The sequence below is a fragment of the Puma concolor genome, chromosome C1 (genome assembly GCF_028749965.1).
Source record: "Puma concolor isolate L17-30 chromosome C1, mPumCon1.1.hap2, whole genome shotgun sequence".
In the NCBI taxonomy this organism is placed as follows: domain Eukaryota; kingdom Metazoa; phylum Chordata; class Mammalia; order Carnivora; family Felidae; genus Puma; species Puma concolor.
In genome coordinates, this window is record NC_141674.1 from 56550780 (window position 1) to 56571076 (window position 20297).

At 43.1% G+C, this 20297-nt stretch overlaps 1 protein-coding gene across 3 annotated transcripts in view; it reads right to left on the bottom strand.

Moving 5' to 3' along the window:
* The window catches only part of WLS (Wnt ligand secretion mediator), a 100874-nt gene that overhangs the window by 3758 nt on the left and 76819 nt on the right, over positions 1 to 20297 (bottom strand). The window contains exons 6-13 of one of the 3 annotated variants that reach the window (XR_015254778.1): positions 19232 to 19400; positions 18938 to 19015; positions 17809 to 17906; positions 17394 to 17457; positions 15256 to 15399; positions 13986 to 14069; positions 7302 to 7455; positions 218 to 306 (exon numbers count right to left, since the gene is read on the bottom strand). Coding sequence is in view for 2 of the 3 variants with exons in the window: in XM_086717257.1 (XP_086573383.1) it covers positions 7302 to 7455; positions 13986 to 14069; positions 15256 to 15399; positions 17394 to 17457; positions 17809 to 17906; positions 18938 to 19015; positions 19232 to 19400 (791 nt within the window). In the remaining variant the exon portion in view is untranslated. The remainder of the gene's footprint in view (positions 1 to 217; positions 307 to 7301; positions 7456 to 13985; positions 14070 to 15255; positions 15400 to 17393; positions 17458 to 17808; positions 17907 to 18937; positions 19016 to 19231; positions 19401 to 20297) is intronic. The other 2 variants (XM_086717257.1, XM_025912660.2) reach the window with 2 other exon arrangements.

The window sequence follows — 20297 nt, forward strand, 5'->3', positions numbered from 1 at the left end:
TTCTCTAATGTGGCCCAGTTTGCTCCTGGTAGAGCTGGGATGAGGACCCAGCCAATGGGTCTCTGGCTAGCAAACTCTATGATTCACATGTGCTTTTATTGTATCCTGAAGGCTAACCCCGCCCCCCCTCCGCCTTAGGGAATAAATGTGGGAATATGGCAGTAACATGGCAGGAGTGGGGATCCCTCCATTCCCTCCAAATTCCATCAACTCCTACTTCTGCCAAGGTCTTGCTCCATCTGTTATTCTCCTTCTTTCTTGGCTCCTGCTACTCAGTGCACAAACATGCTCGGAGTCTCTTTCCATCTAAGACAAAAAAAAAAAAAAAAGCCTTTCCGAAAATGCAGTATGTTACATACTTAGTGGGGAGGGGAAGAATAAAAGGGAAAAAAATACATTAAGAAAGGTAAAGAAAAGAATTCTTCAGTTTGCAGTAAGTCTCTTTCCCTGGTTATGGTGTCAGCTCCTCTCAGATAATTAACAAGGAGATGAAGGCTTGTTTGTGTCTAGCCGTTGCAAAATGAGACCAGTCTCTGGCACTGGATTTAATCACTGAGGACTATCAACGGATCCATATTTGTGATATTGCACCCACAGGTATGTAGCTGCTTGCTACCGGATTCTAACTGGCTGGAATGCGTCCTGGGGACACACAAAGCTATATAAACTGCACTATAACGAGACAACAATAACCACAACTCCTTACGACTGGCTGCATTTTAATGCCCATCCCTTGCCTATCTGTGGCTACTTTAGTATAAAAGGAAGGAAAACTGCTAAGATAATTCCAAGATTATTTCACAGAATCTGGGAGACCACCAGTCTTAGAATATGAAAGGGGCTACTTAATTCTAGCCTCACAACCACCACTAAGGCAAATGAACACCCCATTACCCAGATCCAGAAGCCAGGAAGCTCCCATACCATGAGTTTATATTTCTTTAGGTCATACTCAGTACATACTGGAGCCAGGATTCCAAACGGCCTATGTCTACCTCCAAACCTTATGTTCTTTCTGTAACACTCTTGACTTCATTCTTTCTTGTGGAATTTTCTCTAGTCCCATACCTACTGACCTCCTATTCTTCAAAGCTATGCTCAAAAGATAACTCTCTGTAATAAAGTCCAGGCTGGTTCATGGCAGAAGGAGAAAAACAATGAGGTGGTTTATAGCAAGCTTGGGATGAGCCATTCCCCACCCACCTCCAAAGTGCCTCCAGATATCAAGTTCTGGGCAATTGCAAGAGGGTGGACACAATAAAACCTAGAAGCTGTGAGTGAAATCTTAATGTTATCGGCTGAATTATACCCTCCCCAAATTTACGTGTTAAAGTCCTAATTCCCACCCACTACCTCAGAATGTGACTATATTTGGACATGGGGTCTTTAAAGAGGTAATTACGTTAAAATGAGGTCATTGGGGTGGGCTCTAATCCAATATGACCTATGTCCTCATACGAAAAGGAGATGAGGATACACATACACACAGAGCGAAGGCTACGTTAAGACGTAGAGAGAAGATGGCCATCTATAAGCCAAGGAAAGAAACTGCAGAAGAAATCAATCCTGGGGATACCTTGAACTTGGACTTCTAGCCTTCAGAACTGTGAGAAAATAAATGAATCTCTATTGTTTAAGCCTCCTAGTCTGCAGTATTTGTAACAGCAGCCTTGCCAAACTGATACATTTAGGAAGCAGAAAGTTACTCCCCCAAAAGTAACTGAGGGAAACAGTGACTGAGGTACCTCCTATTATAGTGGAGTGATGGTAATTCCAAGACCTGGAAAAAATGATCTACTTTGCCTGGGAAAGGAGAGATCAGGTCACTGGAGGGACAGCAACCTTGGGAGAGGCAGGAGACAGAAAGTGCCCAACTACAAATAACAGAGCAAGAGGTGCTAGGCTAATGATGGCTTGTGACCTGCTTGCGAACTTCATTAGAAAATGGGAAAAGGCTACTGAGACCCACTTCCAAGTCTGAGCCCAGCCCTGGTGGTAGGACCATTTCCATCACTGCTCACAGACATCGAGAAGCCAGGCTAGCCATGGGTGGGTCATCTAACATGCAACCAAGGGGAAGGCCTCAATAAAAGGCAGCCACTGTCAGAGCCTCATGACTCAAACCAAACATTTACTGAGGCAACAAAAGCCAAAGCCACCTTTTCTGTGAAACAAGCAGCAGGAGACCTTAGAAGCCTCTGGCAGTAAAATTGACGCAGTGTGGTAGTGAGCTCCATGACATGGGACCTGGGGCTGCTGCTGTGGCTTCCAGCAGAATGAGTGTGTCAGACAGAAGACATTTAGTGCGAATAGAAATAGAAAGGAACCGGTTGGCAATTAGAGTGTCTCCTGTTCCCTTCGTCATAGTCATCCAGTCAGGAATTCCGTTCCTCAGTTTTTTTCTAAAACCTTCTGACAAGAATTCTATAGACGAAAGAACACAAAAATCAAAGCTATTATTAAGAATCCTCTGACTTTATAAGCAACTCCAACTTTTTTTCCCCACGAGAACTGATGTCTGAAAGGATTTGGACAGTTTGTCGTGTGTGCAGGACATCGATGCTGAACCCCTGGGAGATGCTGTCTTCACTCCAACCTAAGGTTAGCTGAGATCCATTCCTGCCTGGGAAGACATCCAGAATGACTCACAAATTGCTATTGGAAACAGGTAAAAAAGAACAACTTTAATGAAAAGGCAGCAGGAGCAGGGCAGAAAATGTGAATGGTCCTTGAAAGAGAGTTCTAAAATATCTCTGCTAAATTAAAAAAATTTACATATATGTTTGTATATGTGTATACATATATGTACACATACACATAAAATGTTTATATATAAACATATGTACATAGATACAGAGTCATATATATATATATGTATGTATATAAAATTGATCCATGTAAACATGTTGGTACCAGCAGCTATGGTAAATCAACCAAAAAGATGGAACCCATAGAGCTTCACATCCTTGCAGCACCAGTGAGCTGCTAAAAACATGAGGGCATTCTGGCCTGGAGATGTTCTGCCATATCCCGAGTTTCAGGAGGCAGTCAAGGAAGCCTGGTCTCTCAGACAAGGCTACCAGCTCTCCATGAGAGCAGGGACTCTGTCTTAGTCACTCCTTTGGGCTTCATGTCACTCCATCTTATCAAACCTGACACAGTGCTAAATACTGAAGCACTGAGTGGTTTATTTCTAAGGGTCGCTTCCTGATGCACATAATAAAAGAGAAAAACATATATATAAGAAAAACAAACGCTCTTTGGAAGCTGACCCTTTCTAGAACTTGCCATCTGCTTTGTTTCTGTCAGTCTATTCCTTGACCAAAAGGGAGAAACCAAATCTATGCCCTCTGCTTTCATTTCCTCCCTACCCACTCCCTCCTGACACTTGGCATCTCTTTCCACGTCCAAACAAAACAACCCCTCTCAATGTTCTTTCTCTTTCCTTATCCCCTTTGGCTGCATCAGAAACTGCCTGCCAACTTCCTGGAAAGGAGCTTTTTCCAGAGGTCTCTTCAGGATCCGTCTCACGAAGGCAAAAAGCACCACAAACCTGGGATTCATTCTCCATAGCAGGAGAACTGAATTCTTGGCTCCAGACCTTAAAAGCAAGGTGGTGGGGGTGTGGGGGAGCCCAAGCCAACTTAAAAATAAAAACTTTCCACGAGAAAGGAAGAGGAGCAGGGGAAGGCTGGGGGAGGAGAAGGGATGTCATCCAGAGACCCAGAGAATTTTAAAATACAGAAGTTCATTTTCTAGGTTTCTATGTGATATTCCAGACCAGCTCTTTCCAAGGAGCTTCAAAATTTTGGCAAATGCTCCATAGTTCCTAGGAGACATTGTGTGGTCTGGCAACAGATGAAGAGATGAAAAGTGAAAGAGGGTAGAGAAGGAAAATGATCAGAGAACCCAACATGGAAGACTCCCTTCCAAATGCACAAGGTCACAGTACCATGTGGCCATGGGAAGGGAAGGGCACAACAAACTGCCAGGTGCTCATGGGCTGCTGTGAAGTCACAGCTGATCATGTCACCATCACAGAACTACTCAACTGTGTGACTTGTGTTTATGATCAGAACAGGGTCCCAAAAAAGTCTACCCATGAAACTGCTTGAAGAATGTTTTTCAATATGGGTTCTATCGGCATTTTAGGCAGGGTAATTCTCTAGTACAAGGGACTGTTTTGCTCATTGAAGGATATTTAGCATCCCTAGAATCTGGCCACTAAATGCTAGTGGTATGTCCCAGTCGTAGTGACATCCAAAAAAAAAAAAAATCAAAACAAAACCATGAATACTTCTGAACGCCAGTTGGCAAGGGATTTGGGGGATATGACCACCTGCTGAGAACTAGCTTTTGAACTTTTTGTGAAATTACAGGTCAAGCTGCCTTCAAACAAAAAACTCTGATGGGGAACAGATCAAGTGCTATTCTCAACTGCAAGGTTTCAAGCCTCAGGGGGTGGCTGTTGTGCAGAGTAAGAAGTCCTAATAGGAGCTGCCTGACATCTGGCTTGCACATCAAGCCTCTGGTCCAATAGCATGGCGGGCAGTCATCCTTCCACTGCAGGCTGGGCCATGGCTCTGGCCTCTCAGGTACCTAAAAGTGCCGGGATGGGCAAATCTCACCAGTGTTTGGAAACCCCTTACCTATGACAGAATCACCCTCTGGGCTGCCACCTTAGGACAGGAGGTGCTCTTCTGCTCCTTCTTTGCCAACGGGAAGGAAGAGAACCACAGAATTTTATGGTTCCAAAAGACTTTAAGAGATCACTTACAGTTGGGAGAAATGGTACACAGAGAGGTTAAGCAGTCTGCCACTCGTCACATAACAAAAAACAACCATAATAGTTTACATAGAGCAGCCTAGCACAGTCAGAATTCAATAACTATTACCCATTAGTAGTATTATTCCAACTTCCTAGGAAGTCCAGCGACTGCTTTATGTGGTATTTCCCCGGAAGGGAGGAAATTCACCTACTGGGTTCCTGCTTAATATTCTCAAGTCACACACACGTCCATATGATTTCTGTCAAAGTCCAACAGGATGACCATGAAATGAAATTAAGATTCTCGTTCACAAGCCCAGAGTCCCTTCCTGCTGGTGTTATGGAGGTCCACTGTTTGAGAGGCCATGTGCCCCCATTTCCCACACTGAGTGTGACCAGCCAAGGAGGAGGGAGGAAGACCGGCCTGAAGGATGCTCTTGCACAGAAGCGGCAGGTATAGTACTGGAGGTGGATGGTGGTTGAGACTAGTCACTATCCCCACCCTCAGCACAGATGCCCTTCACTTCCCACATCATCTCCTCTCATGTCATCGCCCCGTCCTTTTACCCCAACTCTCAAGATCATTGGCCCATCTGTGAAATATGAAAACTAATCTAGAACTCTTATTTCTGAAGCATTAATTCAATCAACACTTTCAAACCACCCTTAAGAACCTGTCCTTGGCTCTTAAGGAGTTAATATTCCAGCAGGAAAGGGAAGGCACAGGCAAACTCATCTATTACATTTATGCAGTGTCATATGAAATGTGTAATCATGTTCCCCCAGGCCTGTTCCTTAGAACACTAGTTCCAAACAAATACAGTGCCTGGAAAAAGGGGTCCGGTGCCAAACGGTTTAACAATTTGGAGGGGCATCTGGGTGGCTCAGTTGGTTAAACGTCCAACTCTTGATTTGGGCTCAGGTCATGATCTCATGGTTCGTGAATTCAAGCCCCGCATTGGGCTCCGTGCTGACCGTGTTAAGGCTGCTTGCGATCCTCTCTCTCCCTCTCTCTCTGCCCCTCCCCAGCTCATTCCCTCTCTCTCTTTCTCTATCAAAATAAATAAACTTTATAAAAAAGTAATCTGGGGAAACACTATTCCTCCTACCCATTTAAAATGACTTACAGTAAAAATTAATGTACTAAAGGCATTAAGATGTTTTAAATAAAAACCTCATTAATGCTGATTAAAAACCCAGTGATTCTCAAATTGACTACTAAAACCTATCAACATCCTATGGCAACAATATTCTTTTGAACACGGTTTGCTGATCTGCAACTGGAGTGATGAGGAATAGGTTTCAAGAAAAAGGAACCATTTTGAATGTGCCCAAAAGATGGGTAGGGTTTTATTAGGCCCAAATGGACATAGGATATGAATCCATTCATTCAACACACACATGGTAAGAACTTCCTATGAGCAAGACCCACCTGTGGTGCCATAGCACACATGCAGACCTTCAAGCCCTGATCTCTGCTCCAAGGCAGTGAAGGGCACTAGCTCTGATTTGAGAAAGAACACCTTATATTTGAGGAATAGCAAGTAAATGGCTAAGGTAAAGCAGGTGTGAAAAAGAGAAGGAAGAATAAGGGTGCAGCCAAACAGTGTAGGACTAAGTATTCAAAAGAAAAAGGAGCTCTCAGATCTGTCACTTAGCAGGGCACCTATTCCAAGTTAAGAGCATGGCCTAGGCAGTGACAGTCATTTCCCTCTGTTATGGCTGGCAGAGAAACCCCAGGCAAGCCCTTCCTTTCTCTGGGCCTCAGTTTCATCACTTACAAAATAACCGGACTGGCTAAGTTCCCTAAGGCTCCTGGTAGCACCAACTGCCCTTAAGAAGAAGGCCATGGAGACAGGTAGGTAAATAGCTATTGGTCTGGATGCAGGTTAACAAACAGCCTTGCAGAAGAATGAGCAGGAGAAAAAAATGAATCCAGCTCAATCTTCAAATCTCAGGACCTAGTTCCATTCTACATGATACCTTAAGATTTTGCCTCTCAAACTAGAAGAATAAATATGGCATAATCTCCAATAGTCAATTTTGCTCAAAAAATTAAGGAAAGCAAATTTAAGTTTTATACTAAAACTGGCACATGTTTCAGGCTAGAATGCAGTATCCCTAATACTTAAAGATTAAGAAAGTAGAAGATGGGCACCTGGGTGGCTCAATTGAGCATCCTACTTCAGCTTAGGTCATGATCTTGTGGTTCATGAGTTCAAGCCCATCATATGGGGCTCTCTGCTGTCAGCGCAGAGCCTGCTTCAGAGCCTTGGTCCCTCTCTCTCTGTCCCTCCCCTGCTTGTGCTCTCTCAAAAATAAATAAAACATTAAAAACAAAAAAAGAAGACGACTTAAAGAAATACCTGCCTTGTGCTGGCTTTTTGTCTTATAGCTCTGCAGTCCCTAGGGGCACTCACTGACATTTGGAGGGAAAGTTTGCCTGGGGAACCCAGAGCCTTTGCTATGTGAGCCTTGTAGAGACTGAAGCCTATATCCTGAATACAGCTGTTCTAAAGAGACTGAAACTCACCATTGGACTGGTCTTCCCCGTAGTTCTTATGGGATGGTGCATATAGGAACATCAGAGCAAAGACATACAGGTTCCACATTCCATAGATGCCTGTGAAAAAGGCACTGTTCACTTGGACTGTGACGCCGCCCCACTTCCAGTGGCCTTCAGTCACCTATGGAAAAAGGACAGTGACATGCAATTAGAACCAAGAAGAAACATAACACCAAGACAAGGGCCAATCAACACAAAAACCAAATGTCTTCTAACCTCCAGGAAAACTAAAGGGCCATGTAAGACTCCTTTTAAAACCTAAATCATACCAGTATGGATTTAGGTTCACTGAGGGCTTACTGTGTGTCAGGTACAAAGTCAGTAGTTCTCACATTGGCTGTATATCAGAATCACCCGGAGAGTATCTCTTCCTTGAACAGCAGTACATAGTTAGCCTTAATTTAAAGACATTGTGTTTGGGGGCGCCTGGGTGGCTCGGTCGGTTAAGTGTCCGACTTCGGCTCAGGTCATGATCTCATGGTCCGTGAGTTCGAGCCCCATGTCGGGCTCTGTGCTGACAGCTCAGATCCTGGAGCCTGTTTCAGATTCTGTGTCTCCCTCTCTCTCTGCTCCTCCCCTGTTCATGCTCTGTCTCTGTCTGTCTCAAAAATAAATAAACGTTAAAAAAAATTAAAAAAAAAAAAAGAAATTGTGTTTGAGTCTCACACTTATCCATAACTATAACTCCTCTTCTGTCCTCTTCCCAGCTAGATGTAATGCCCTGTAGGCAGAAACCATTTCTGACTTGTTTACTGCCATACCCTCGGTGCCTGACGCATCACAGTGGCGCAATGAAGACAAGCTGATTAAAGAAGCAAATGAGTGAGAGTGAGTCGCTTTCCTTAGTGGGGCAGAGTGGGGAAGCAGGGAGACACAGGCTTGGGGTCAGAGACGGGGTTCAATGCAGACTTTACCACGCACTCTCTGCTTAATGTAAGTGAAGTTAAGATGAAGACTCTGAACTTCAATGACCTTAAGGGCAATATAAAAACTTGCAGGGTTACTGAGGAGAATTAAGTAACCATATTCCTAGAAATGTCCTGACACACAGTAAACACAATAAATCTTAGGTCTTACATTGTCACTCTATGTAAGTCACTCATGAAGGTAATTATGAAGCTCTCATATGCTTTATAATTCTACAAGAATGTTTTGAGGCTGGTTTTGTCTATGTTAATGACTTGATAATTGTTTTGAGGGCTGTCTGATGGCATGGATTACACTAAGAACTGTCAACAGAACTGTTGACCCGAGTGACTAAACATTTGTGTCAGCTCTGAGATCAATGAAACGACTCTGACCACTTCTGCTTGCTACAGGAAATCTTAAATGGGAGTAAAAGAATACTGGACAAATGTTCCTGTGATAACTTAATGAGACTGCATTATGTAAACCATCTCTAGGAGACCCTTCTTGGAGCTAAAGTGTAAGATGGTAATCTATTCATTTGTATCTGATACAGATGGTATCTGTATTCATTTGACACCGTCTTTATAGCCCGCGACCCCAGGGGCCCCAGGCATAATAAAGCTGTAAGTACAGGTGTTTCCTTTTGAAATACCTGGAGTGTCAGTTAATTAAGTTAACTGTAGACTTACCAGTTTTAGTTCGGCCTTGATGACACATAATTTTTCATTTTTGTGATGCATAAACCACCATTGCAAACTCTTATTTATTTTCAAAAATAATTCACTTGATATGATGTGCTCAGGAATATTTTTTGACCAAGAAGAATTTCATAACCATTATTGATTTTAGAACAATGTACAAGCATTCAAGCTACTTAGGGCTGACTTTTTAGCAATGTCTCCAAATGTCACTCTTCTTAAAGAAGAATATCCTAACTTTATAAAAATTACAGTACTTAGGGCATACTTAAGATGATTTTTAATGAATATAATGGAAGAGGAGAGGAAGTCTTAAGGTAGTTCTGGAAATATATGTACCTGCTGTCATAACAAAGAGAACCGTTCTGTGTGATGGAGGAGGGGAGGCTGGGATGGGAACTGTCGGTAAAATGGAGTAAGACAGTTCTGATTTTCTTCCACTCTGTTAAGGCGGCGGGTCCCTCAATAAGGGAAGGGCCTTCAAGAGACCCTACTTCCAATGACATACGCTGGGAATACTCAGTACTGAATTTTGCTGAAATGGATTCTTGTCAGGACTGGCATGACTGATCTCAAGAAAACAGTCACCTGTATTCCTGGTACACAATGGTACTCGACAGACAGACGGTTGTTGAATGAATATGGACAAAAGTACTGGCATGTGCAGGAATGCAAGTGCAAATCCATGGAAATAGAAAGGGAGGATAGAAACAGTCACTCTAAGAAAATATCAGATTGCAAAGTAAAGAGAAAAAATTGCATTCCATAGTAAATAATGATACTTTTACTTAGAAGTAAGACGTCAATGGGTAGTGTTATTTCACTTAAATATTGCTCTCTAACACAGATATTAGCAAAGCTAAGACATTTTAAAATAATAACAAAGATAATGATAGCTGACATTTATTCAAAGCTAATATGTCAGGCACTACAGTAAGAATTTTACATGGAAGAGATCAGTCTTAATAACAGCTTTATGAGGTAGGCAGGTACTATTTCCACTCAACATATGGTAAACTATGCCATAGGGAGGTACGTTATCTCGCCCAAGATTGCTCAGCCAGAAAGTCATGGCTCTGACTCCAAAAGAAGGTATTCTCAACAGTAGGAATATTATTGTAAACAGGGGTGAGTGTGTTAAGTTGGCATATGAAGCCACTATTGCGGAAGACCAAACTTCCTTTGAAAACTCAATTAACCATAATGCACATTATTATACACAGGTTCATATATTCAAATCCGTATAGCAATATATACGCACTATATATCCTAGACATAGTAATGTATGGTATAATAAACTGGATATATATGCAAAATACAACTTTACAGTAGAACCACTGAAATGAGAATGCTCATACCACGAGGGGTACCTCAGGTGGCCTGAGGAGCCACAGCAGATTCGTGCCCCTGTCTCATGTCTGCTGTGAGACACATGCACCTTGTTTAGCATGGAGTTGCAGAATTACCCGTACCCATAATTTGTCATCTCTAAATGTATTATTTCCTGCTGAGGGCAAAGAGTTGAATTTGCATAAGTGAGCCGTATACACAGTGTCACTCGACTGTGTGTGCCTGCCCTTCTCCTCCCTCAATTATTCCTGCCTGAGACCTCCTGAGCTCTGAGCACATTCCCACCAACGTGAACCACAGTAAGCAGCCTCAACAGAGTAGGCAGGCCCTGTAAATCCAAAATCTTATTAACGCCAAGGCAGAGAGGTGACACTCACCCTCTTTTAACTTCTGGAGAAAAAAATCAGATAGCCCCCAGTGAAAAAGAAAAGAAAAGAAAAGAAAATCATCTTCCCCCTGCATAAGTCTTGTTTCTAAAAGTCCCTGTTTTTCCTGATTTAACATTTGAACAATTTACTTTTGTGTGAAACCACCCAATTATACCCCTGGAGCCAAGTGAAGGTCAAATCCCTTTACACCCAGTAGTCTTGACAACCAACATTCCACTTAACAACAAGATTTCCAAATCCCAGACACAGGCTCTCTTACTGGAAACATTTCCTCCGTAAGTGACAGAATGAAGTGATCACACACACACACAAAAGAGCCGGGGACAGGCTCTCTGGGAGTTTGCTGCATGTGGCTTGACCTGAATGTCAGGCACCTGGGGGTCCCCTTAGTGAAGGTTGGTGACCTTCTTCCCTGCATTGCACTTCTGTTCCCTACTGTCCGCTACCTCTAAACGGAACGCCTCTTTCTTTTCCAGAGGGAAGGGGCTAAAATACCAGACTGTGATGTACCATCTCTCGGTTGCTATGACTGAGGCCATTAAAATGGCAGGCATTAAAAGACTGCCCCTCAGGACCCAGCTACAAAGCCTCAAGGTCACTGCATTCCACAGCTTCCTGTTAGCCCTTCATTCCTGGCCTCAGAGCTTCAATATCCTGGCGAGATCCCCTTGCATTATATTTCATGGGGCTTAAATGCAAGCTCTCTCAGCAAGCCCGAGAGTATAATGGGAGTTTTAATACATTCCTTTTACCTAAGGCTGGGATCTATTTCAAAAAGTTACCCAATAGGTTTTCTTTCAGGTGAGCTCATTGCTGAGACATTCCAAAATGACATTAAAAAATAAATCCTCTGATGACTATATTAGTACAGTACCTGGGACATTGAGAGTTATGCCTGAAAACGTCTTAGATATCTATAAATAAACCTTAAAAAAATAACCCAGCAGGAGGAATGTGAGGAGCTAATGGAATCCAAAAGAACTCGCTGCTACCCCCTTGGAGTAGAAATCCACTCCGGGCTGACTGTCGCGGCAGATATAAAAAGCCAGCCACAGGCTGGAGCTATGTTAGAAAATACTGGGGCAATGGAATATTAATCTTTTTCTCCAAAGAAAAGCCACAAACTCTGCTCCTTAGAAGAATTGGCCTACCTTGCTTTAAAAAGGTGCGCTATCTAACATATACAAGGCTAAATTCGGGAAACACATAGGTACCTCAAAGATCGGCCAGTTGTCCCTTCTTGGCTTCAGGTGGAAGGGACCCTCTGCAGAGGCAGGAGGGTGAGTGGCATGGGGACTGTGGTGGTGTGCCTTCAGCTTTCTAAGGTGGCAGACACATGTTGTTAGGACCAAAAGTGCCCTTTCTTTCTGCCTCCCTGGGAACATATCTTGGGATTGCCTTTTATTCTTCAGTCCAGTTTAACTTGAGGTTCTTTTTCTCCAAGCACACCCTGCTCTCTCGGACTCCCCCAACTGGCCATATTAAGTACCACAGCGCGTTACCACGGCACTGGAGGGCTGGACACTCCGGTCACACGAGGGAACTGGCCAAAGGATAAGTCAGGCCTCAGACACCCTTGTTTGAGTCTCAGCTGGTTGAATAAAAAACTCATTCAGAATTTGAAATATTTTTACTGCATTTGGAGTGGCGAGTGAAATTTCCAAGGCTTTATAAACAAACAGTCTGATACAAACACAGCACTGGTGTAGGTCACAGCACATGTGGTAAGCTGAACTTATAAAGACAGATATGCATATTTGTTTTATTTTTTTTTTCCACATTCACGTCAGCCTTCAACAGCAACACTAACACTGCCCAGTGGGCAGAGCCCACATGGCTCGAGGGGCTCCTAACTTGGGTCAGAGGTGCCCTTGGGTGTCCTTCCATAAAGTTCAAGAGGTCCATGAACCGGAATGAGAACAATTATATCTTTATTTTCACCCGTTTCTAACTGAAAGTTACCATTTCTTTCATTTATGAATGTAGAAAACAAGTTCCTGTTAATATTAGCACCACTGATAATTCTGCCACCAATAGAAATCATAATTTCGTATCAATCACAATTATAGATATAGATCTGTAATATCTGTAACGTATAGAATTGCAAATACCTATATATCTGATTCCCTTTGAAGTCCAAAGTTTTTATTTTACTCATTTAAAAACATTCCAAGAAGAAGCCCACAGCCTCCACCAGGTTGCTCAAGGGGGTTGGTCTATGGCACAAGAAAGCACAGGAGCCCCTCTGAGGAAATAAGCTAGCAGAACAAGACAAATCTGCATCCTAAGGCTCTATCTGCACTACTTACATTCTCAGTTTGGGCCAAATACAGAGAGGACAGAACAGTTGGCAAAAAAAGAAAAGAAAAAGTCAAAAGGACTGGGTTCTGGTCCCTAACTTACTGAATGTCCTTTGGCCCAATATTTACCCTTTTTTTTTATTATTCACAAGAGCACAGCTATTCCTGCCCATGATGTGCCAGGCACTCTGCAAATTACTTTGCAAGCATTGCTGCCCGTGATCCTTACAGCCACCTTTTGCAGAACATCCGTTCTACATATAAGAATATTCAACCTTAGAACTGTGAAATAACCCATCCACAATCCTACCCGGCTGGAAAAGAGCACAAATGGGAAATGTCTCTAAGGCCATTCGATTTCCTATCTTAGCAACTGGGATAGCAAAACTTACCGTACTTCCCCACAGGATTTTTGCGAAGCTCCAGTGAATGACAGAAAGGTAGCATGTCAGATTTAAACAGTACTTTCCACTTTCCCAAACCAGTTACCAATATTTAAACATTATTACCATTATTGAGGTCATCAAGAGAGCAAAAGTTTGAGTTTTGGAAATAACCAGCAGAAAGGTAAGATTCTATCAAGGGGACTTGTGAATTATATTTCATGTTTAAGTGGCAATATAATTACTGCAAAGAATGGCTGATGGACTGTAAAAGGATCTATGTTAATGCTAGATAAGGATCAAATCAAACTGATACTTGCTTATTGCTGTTCTGCTATGGGGCTTGAAAAGTGTATTCTCAACTAAATGAAATAAGTGCCCTTCCATCTGGCTGCAGGCTTTTAATTTATTCAGCAACTTCTTCTTCCCGTGAGGCTGTACTGAAAGGGAAAATTCCGTCCACCTCTGGCCAGGTGGAATGTCCCTTAAAAAACATGGTTTGAAGAGCTGCCCAGCATTATAGCCTCCCTGCTCCTTCCTCAGCGGCTCTCTAGAATTTTCTATGCAGAGTAGACGCACCTCTCCAGCACATTCTCACCCTGACTATTCAGGATCCACTTACCTGACTAACGATGAAGAAAATGACAGTCATAGCAGCACAGGCCAAGGTTATCAGCATGAGGAACTTGAACCTGAAAATCAGCCCCTGTTAGGAAGGAGAAAAAGAGTAGCTTAACACTCTCCCAGCTGGTACCAATCCTTTTCTCAATATATAAATCTATAAAAAACTAATTTTAAAGAAATCTATAAAACCAAATCCCTAAGAGTGACTAGTAAAATAATTTCACACAGTAACATTTCTCCTGCAGAGGTGAATGTGGCTGAAAAATTTATTGGGCCAAATATTTCTTATGTTCTTATCTCTCATGAAACAGTGATACCAGAGCCTGGGAAAATTATATTCACAGCACGTGGTGAGGCTGCTAATTTCCCTGCTAAGCTGGTTATGCTTCTCTGCAAGGGTTCAAAGTCACCAAATCCAAGTTTTCTGCGGTTGTAATAAAATTCTGCTCCAGTGAACAAAAAGAAATGTGCATATTAATCAACATGAAGTGGATTTGGTTGAATTTTCTCATGTGTCACTCCAGCTCTAGAGACAGGCAAAGCTTCAGCAAGTGCCCAGGGTTTCCTGAGAGCAGGATTTAAGGGAACCTGTGTTTCAGGGAGAGACACCTCTTATTCAGGGGTGCTTAGTTGCAGATCCACTGCATATAAAAACCCTGGGGTTCTGCAGTTTCTGTTTCTTTTCACGGAGGAATTAGGCCCATGTCTCTCCAAGGACAGCCACTTAGGCATGAGTCCAAGGGATCCTTGAAAAATTAAGAATGTGTTGCTTGTATTAGAGATTAGAGGATGTTGAGTGTTTTCCCTTGAATGAGATGCATAATATATAAACAGAAATTACCGAATTCTATCTGATCACCTGCTGGATATTTTAGGGGAAATGTAGCCTCTTGGGAGTCTAAAAATCAGATCACCTGGGCTGAAGCCCAGTCTCAAGGCTGATTCTGCCCTAGTCAAATCTCCCATCTAGTATCACCCACATTCCACCCCAAAGCTGAAGAACCTGCTGAACAAGTTCACCCCTACTGAGGACAGAAAGACATATATACCACAGAAAACTCCAAGATCCATGCAGCCCAGCTAGGTGTTTTTAGGGTTGGATTTAGCCTCTTATTTTGCCCAGAGCTCCTACATTACATGAGAACCTCTCGATGTGTATTTGAAATAAAGGCTTCTAATCTCCAGGTATAGGTGTGTGGTATGTGTTTACATATCAAGCAGGAGACACCGAGTAACCAGATCCTGCATGAGCCAAGAGATTTGCTCACCTCATAGTGCAGCCGCCGGACTTTGCTCATGGCTGGCAGGCTGGACTGCTTCCCACTGATGTTCCGAAACACCTGAAACACCATGAAGCACAGAAACAGGAAGTAGAGGCAGAGGCAGATGCCAGCCACAATGATGAAGGCCATCTGATGGTTTCCAGTAAAGGAAATGGCAGGCTAGCTGGGGACACAAGCATGTCTCAGCTCTGTTGGCAACAACACCCTCTGTCTCCAAATAGTTGGGCAATTTTCAGGAGGATAAAATATTAAAACTGGTATTCTAATGCCAGTGATAGAGATTTTCTGACACAGAAGTACAACAGAATGGAATGAATCAAATTGCTCTCTGAGGCGAGGAAGAAGAGGAATGGAGTCTTGCTTGTGAGAAATGCAGATTCCAGGGCCCACCTTAGACCTACTAAATCAGAATCTGCCTCTTAAGATACCCAGGAGATATGTATGTACAATAAATTTGAAAAGCACTAAAATACTGGATATCAGTTGCAAATTACTGATCAGGTAGAATGCTACATTAAAATCACCTTAAGTGTTAAAATGCAGCCCAGGTTTCACTGAAGATATATGAAATCAGATTTTTCAAGAGCAGGGAAACCAAGAGCAGGGATCAAGTTTAAGAACCACTGGGCTAGTTAGTCCTTGGACTTTTATAAGAAGAGTGAGACACCCTGGAATCAGGAAGTGATGGAGTGGGGGATGGGAGCAGCCACAGCAGCTAGAAGGGATGCTGGGCATGGGACCTAAGTCCTTGAAGTAAAACCAGGGAGGAAATTCTGTTTGCAATCTTCTGTTACCACAAGAAAAATCTTGTCAAATGGGACAGGGGGCAGAAGGACAGATGGCCAAATTGGGAGATGAGGGTGGGGGCAGTATATACGTTGAAACTGATCAGGGCAACCCTGAGACCTATCTTTAAAGCTTAACTTGAGAACCACCAAGGCTTGGGGTACACTGAGCTGGCTTGGGAGGCAGGTGACTGGGAGGCTGGCTTGGGGTACACTGAGCTGGCTTGGGAGGCAGGGCAAGTCCTTTCTGCTCCAACTCTACCCCAAGTTGCATATTTTAAAAAATTTTAACAAGTGTGAACTCAGCATGTATATTTCATTAAGTAATACATTTAATGCAGTTTCTCCTTCTTCCATAAAGCCAACAGTACCCTGCAATGAGGAAACCTGACATTTTATTTGCCTCCCTGGACCTCCATCATATCTGTACAATGAAAAGGTTGAAGTAGACTTAACATTATGAGTACTTCCCGTGTTGTGCAGCTCACATTTTGGAGAGGAAGGATGGGAGTCATGGTGAGATCAACTCTCTCATCTTTAAGGTAATGATACTACTGAATCAGTTTGCTCACAAAGTTCTTGTGACACTAAGAAGCCCAGATAAACATCATGGCCGAACAAAGCATTATTTACCAGCACGTGACAAGATATTATCCATCAGGAAATAATACAACTCCAGCCTTTCTCCCCAACTCCAGAGGAGAGTCTTTTTCTCCCAAAGCTCTTGACATATTATTCAGGAAGATAAAATATTTAAATCCGGCATCCTAAAGGGGATAAGCTAAGACCATCGCTTCTGCTTCATGAAGATGACTCAGACAGAGTTTACACCAACCAACCAGAAGCGTCGGCAACTCCCCTGGAACTAATCACCTTAGCCTTATCTCCATGCGGTCTCAGAAAGGAATGGCAGCAGCACGTACGCTGGCACACCAAGGTCACTGTGAGAAGTCGCGCACACAGATGACTTTGGAAACGGGCTCTCCCACAGGGGCCCAGATATGAGCCTCTGTGGCTGCAGGGAAAAGCTAGCCATGCCGGAGTCTGCAGTAAACAAGCGTATAGATCATTTAGACAGGCTGTGGTAAGACTAGCAACTCTGATCCATCTGCTGTGAGGACGCACTGCAACTTCTTCATTTTGCCTCCTCTCACAGAGCTTAAAAGCAAGCATTCATTCTTCTTCTTATTTGCCTTAATTGCACCATTATCATTGGTCTGAGGATCAAAACTCTGGCCGAGCACACGTGGAGAACATTAGCAGGACTTAGAAAATCATCTTGAGGGACCAGGTGGCTATGACAAGAAATGAAACCCTGAACCCAGCAAGGAAGGATACAGCCAGCTCTGTTCCAACATCTGTAGTCCAGATACTGTAGAAGGGATTCGTGAGTTGTACCCCTCTACAAAGAAAAATGATATGGAAAGACACAATTAATACAGAGGCAGAGGGGAACTTTCTTTTTACACATTCTTAGTTTCTCACAGCCAGAGGGGTGGGAGCTGTATTTAGACTAAGAAAGGCTGGCAGACTTAAACAGAGTCTGAAGGATAGGGCCAGCACAAATATCTTCCATCTATAAAGGGCTTTGTCTTTGATTTAATCCCAATCTTTATCTGAGGATGTGACCATGTCCAGTGATTTCACCCCATAGGCTCCCGGCCACCCTTCCCCTCTTTGAATACCTCTAAAGGAGCTGGAGTGGACATAGGGATGCACATGTTAGCCCAGGACCCCACAGGCACCTGCTCACCTCTCACACATATCAAATATGAAGAGGCAGAAAGAGCCAACAGCAATTGGTCCAACTTGCTTCCAATACCCTGCTATGTGATTCCGCTCATGCTGATCCTGAGGAAAACCAAATTGAGAAATGAGACAGGGGAAAGCAAAGCACTTCTATAGTTAAGTCAGTCATTCAAACACCTGTTGTATATCAAGCATCACGCTAGGCTCTAGGCAGAGGAGAATGAGTAAGACCAAAATCTTTGTTCCAAAGGAGCTCATTGTTATCAGCCCACCCATAGGGGCCCTCACAGTAATAGGAACAGGATGCTATGGGAACCCAAAGAAAGGTCTTGTACCCTCAGCAGTGGAAAATCTATGGTCTGTAAAAGGACTCATTCAGAGTTGAATTCCTATGTGACTAAACACTTGTGTTTGATCAGGTGGGTGGTGCCCAGAGGACAAAATAAAGACTCTAAGGCATTAAAATATGTCAAGAGATATATCAATATCTCTCATGGTTAGGATAATAGACATATATTCTCCCTGTCTTCATTAAAATCAAGAGTGGTTCCTCTTGAGAGATACAGAAAGATACCAAGAGACAGAGAATGAAGGAATATAAAGTGAGAAAACAGGGAAAGGCAGAAGACAAATTGTAGCAGCCAGGCTGGAGCCCAGGTGGGGACACTGCACACAACTCACTCTGGGCACTCCACCATGGCAGGCTAGGCTGCTCTACCTGAGTCTCCTATATCCTGTCCCTGCTGTGAGGGCTCATTCTCAGTGCATCACTGCTGGAGGGGCCCTTATGGCTACCCCAGCCGTAAGCTAACACCTCTCTCTCCTCTCACTGCTCTCCTACAAGGGCTGCAAGTCTTCAGAAGCAATGATCAAACCATTATGGGATTTAAAAACAGTCCACTACTACGAAGCTGATTGTGCCTGACAGGAGGAGCAAGCTCCAGCTGGCACATCACCTTAGCCACAACGTGATGACTGCACCATTCTTATTTTTATCCATGGTACCTTCAGTCCCGCCTGAAATATGATTTGATGTCTGTGCAAACTGAGACCAGGGAGGTAATAGGGGTTACTAGGCCACCTGGACAAGTTGCCAGTGGGAAAGAGCCAGGCCCACATTCACTGGGGGTTACCTTGGTCCTGGGGACAAGAAGAGCTGAAGCCAAAGCAGAGGAAATGGTGGTAATTGTTGACATTTGTGTGTTTACTTTCTGTAAAAAATACATCATCTCATTTAAATCTCACAAAACTCTATGCTTTAGGCCTTTAAACTCCACCTTACAGACAAGAAACCTGAAATTCTGAGTGATTAAATCACTTGCCTAAGGCCACCTGGCTAGTTCGTAAGTGGTAGAGTAGGAATCTGAACCAACGGTCTGACTCCAGACCCTTCCTTCTAGTCGCTTCCTTTGTCAGGAGGCTCTTACCATCATGTGCTCGCCACAGAAGATGATCCAGAAGGAGAGAAGCATCGCATAGAAGATGCCCTGTCGGATGTCACCAAACAGCAGCATCCAGGTCCAGTCAAATCCAATGGAAAACCACTCCACCGGGATGTTGATAAAAGTCATGGAAATACCAAGGGCAAAGATAACTCTGATCATGAGAGAATATCAGGAAAACCACTTTATTCATCTGGGAGGCAGATTTTCAAAAAAACAACCCAGTTTTGGGAAATGAGATGTTACTATTAGGACTGAAGCCATACGATCAGTTTCTTAGCTCTCATTTCTACAGAGATGCAAAATGTCTTATTTTGTTAGCACCACTGCAGAACGAAGGAGTGTTACATTAACATTTTCTATGTAATTGAACCTAACCTCCTTAATGCCCTGAACTTTATTTTGGTACCAAATCAGATTAAGAGCTTCCTACAACGTTTTCCCCTGCCTTTGCCTTCTTAAGCAGACCTCTTTGAACATAATTATCCCCGCTTACCTATTCAGGTAATCATTAACCTGATCATTAAGAACACTCATTATCATCATTATTATGATATCCTCAGCAACTAGGAACAAGCATGATTGTTTCAATAATAAATCACTCCAAACAACATGAAATACTTCTTTTAGCTGTGTGTTTAGTTTTTATTTTGTTTTTTCCCTATTGTACTATTAATTGCCACTGCTCTATCAAGTTCATGCGTTTTGTCACTGATTCATTCATAATTCCATTCATACCTATGAAATACAAGGGTTAATTAAGCACGGATGACATACCAGGCATTTTGTTAGGGCTAGAGATACTAAGAGAGTAGCCCTCTTCTACTCAAGGAGATATATGTAATGGCTGAGCCAAATAAAGTGTGACAAGTGATACGACAGAAGTGTGCACAGGCTGCCACACGGACTTCTAACTTTGACAGAGACAGAAACTGAGACGAGCTGGGAGTCAAGACTGGGGAGGTGGAAGGACATTTCAAGCAAAGGGAAAAGCCTGGATGGAGGCACAGAAGCCTGGAACAGCCTGAAGCATTTGGGGATCTGCATGTAG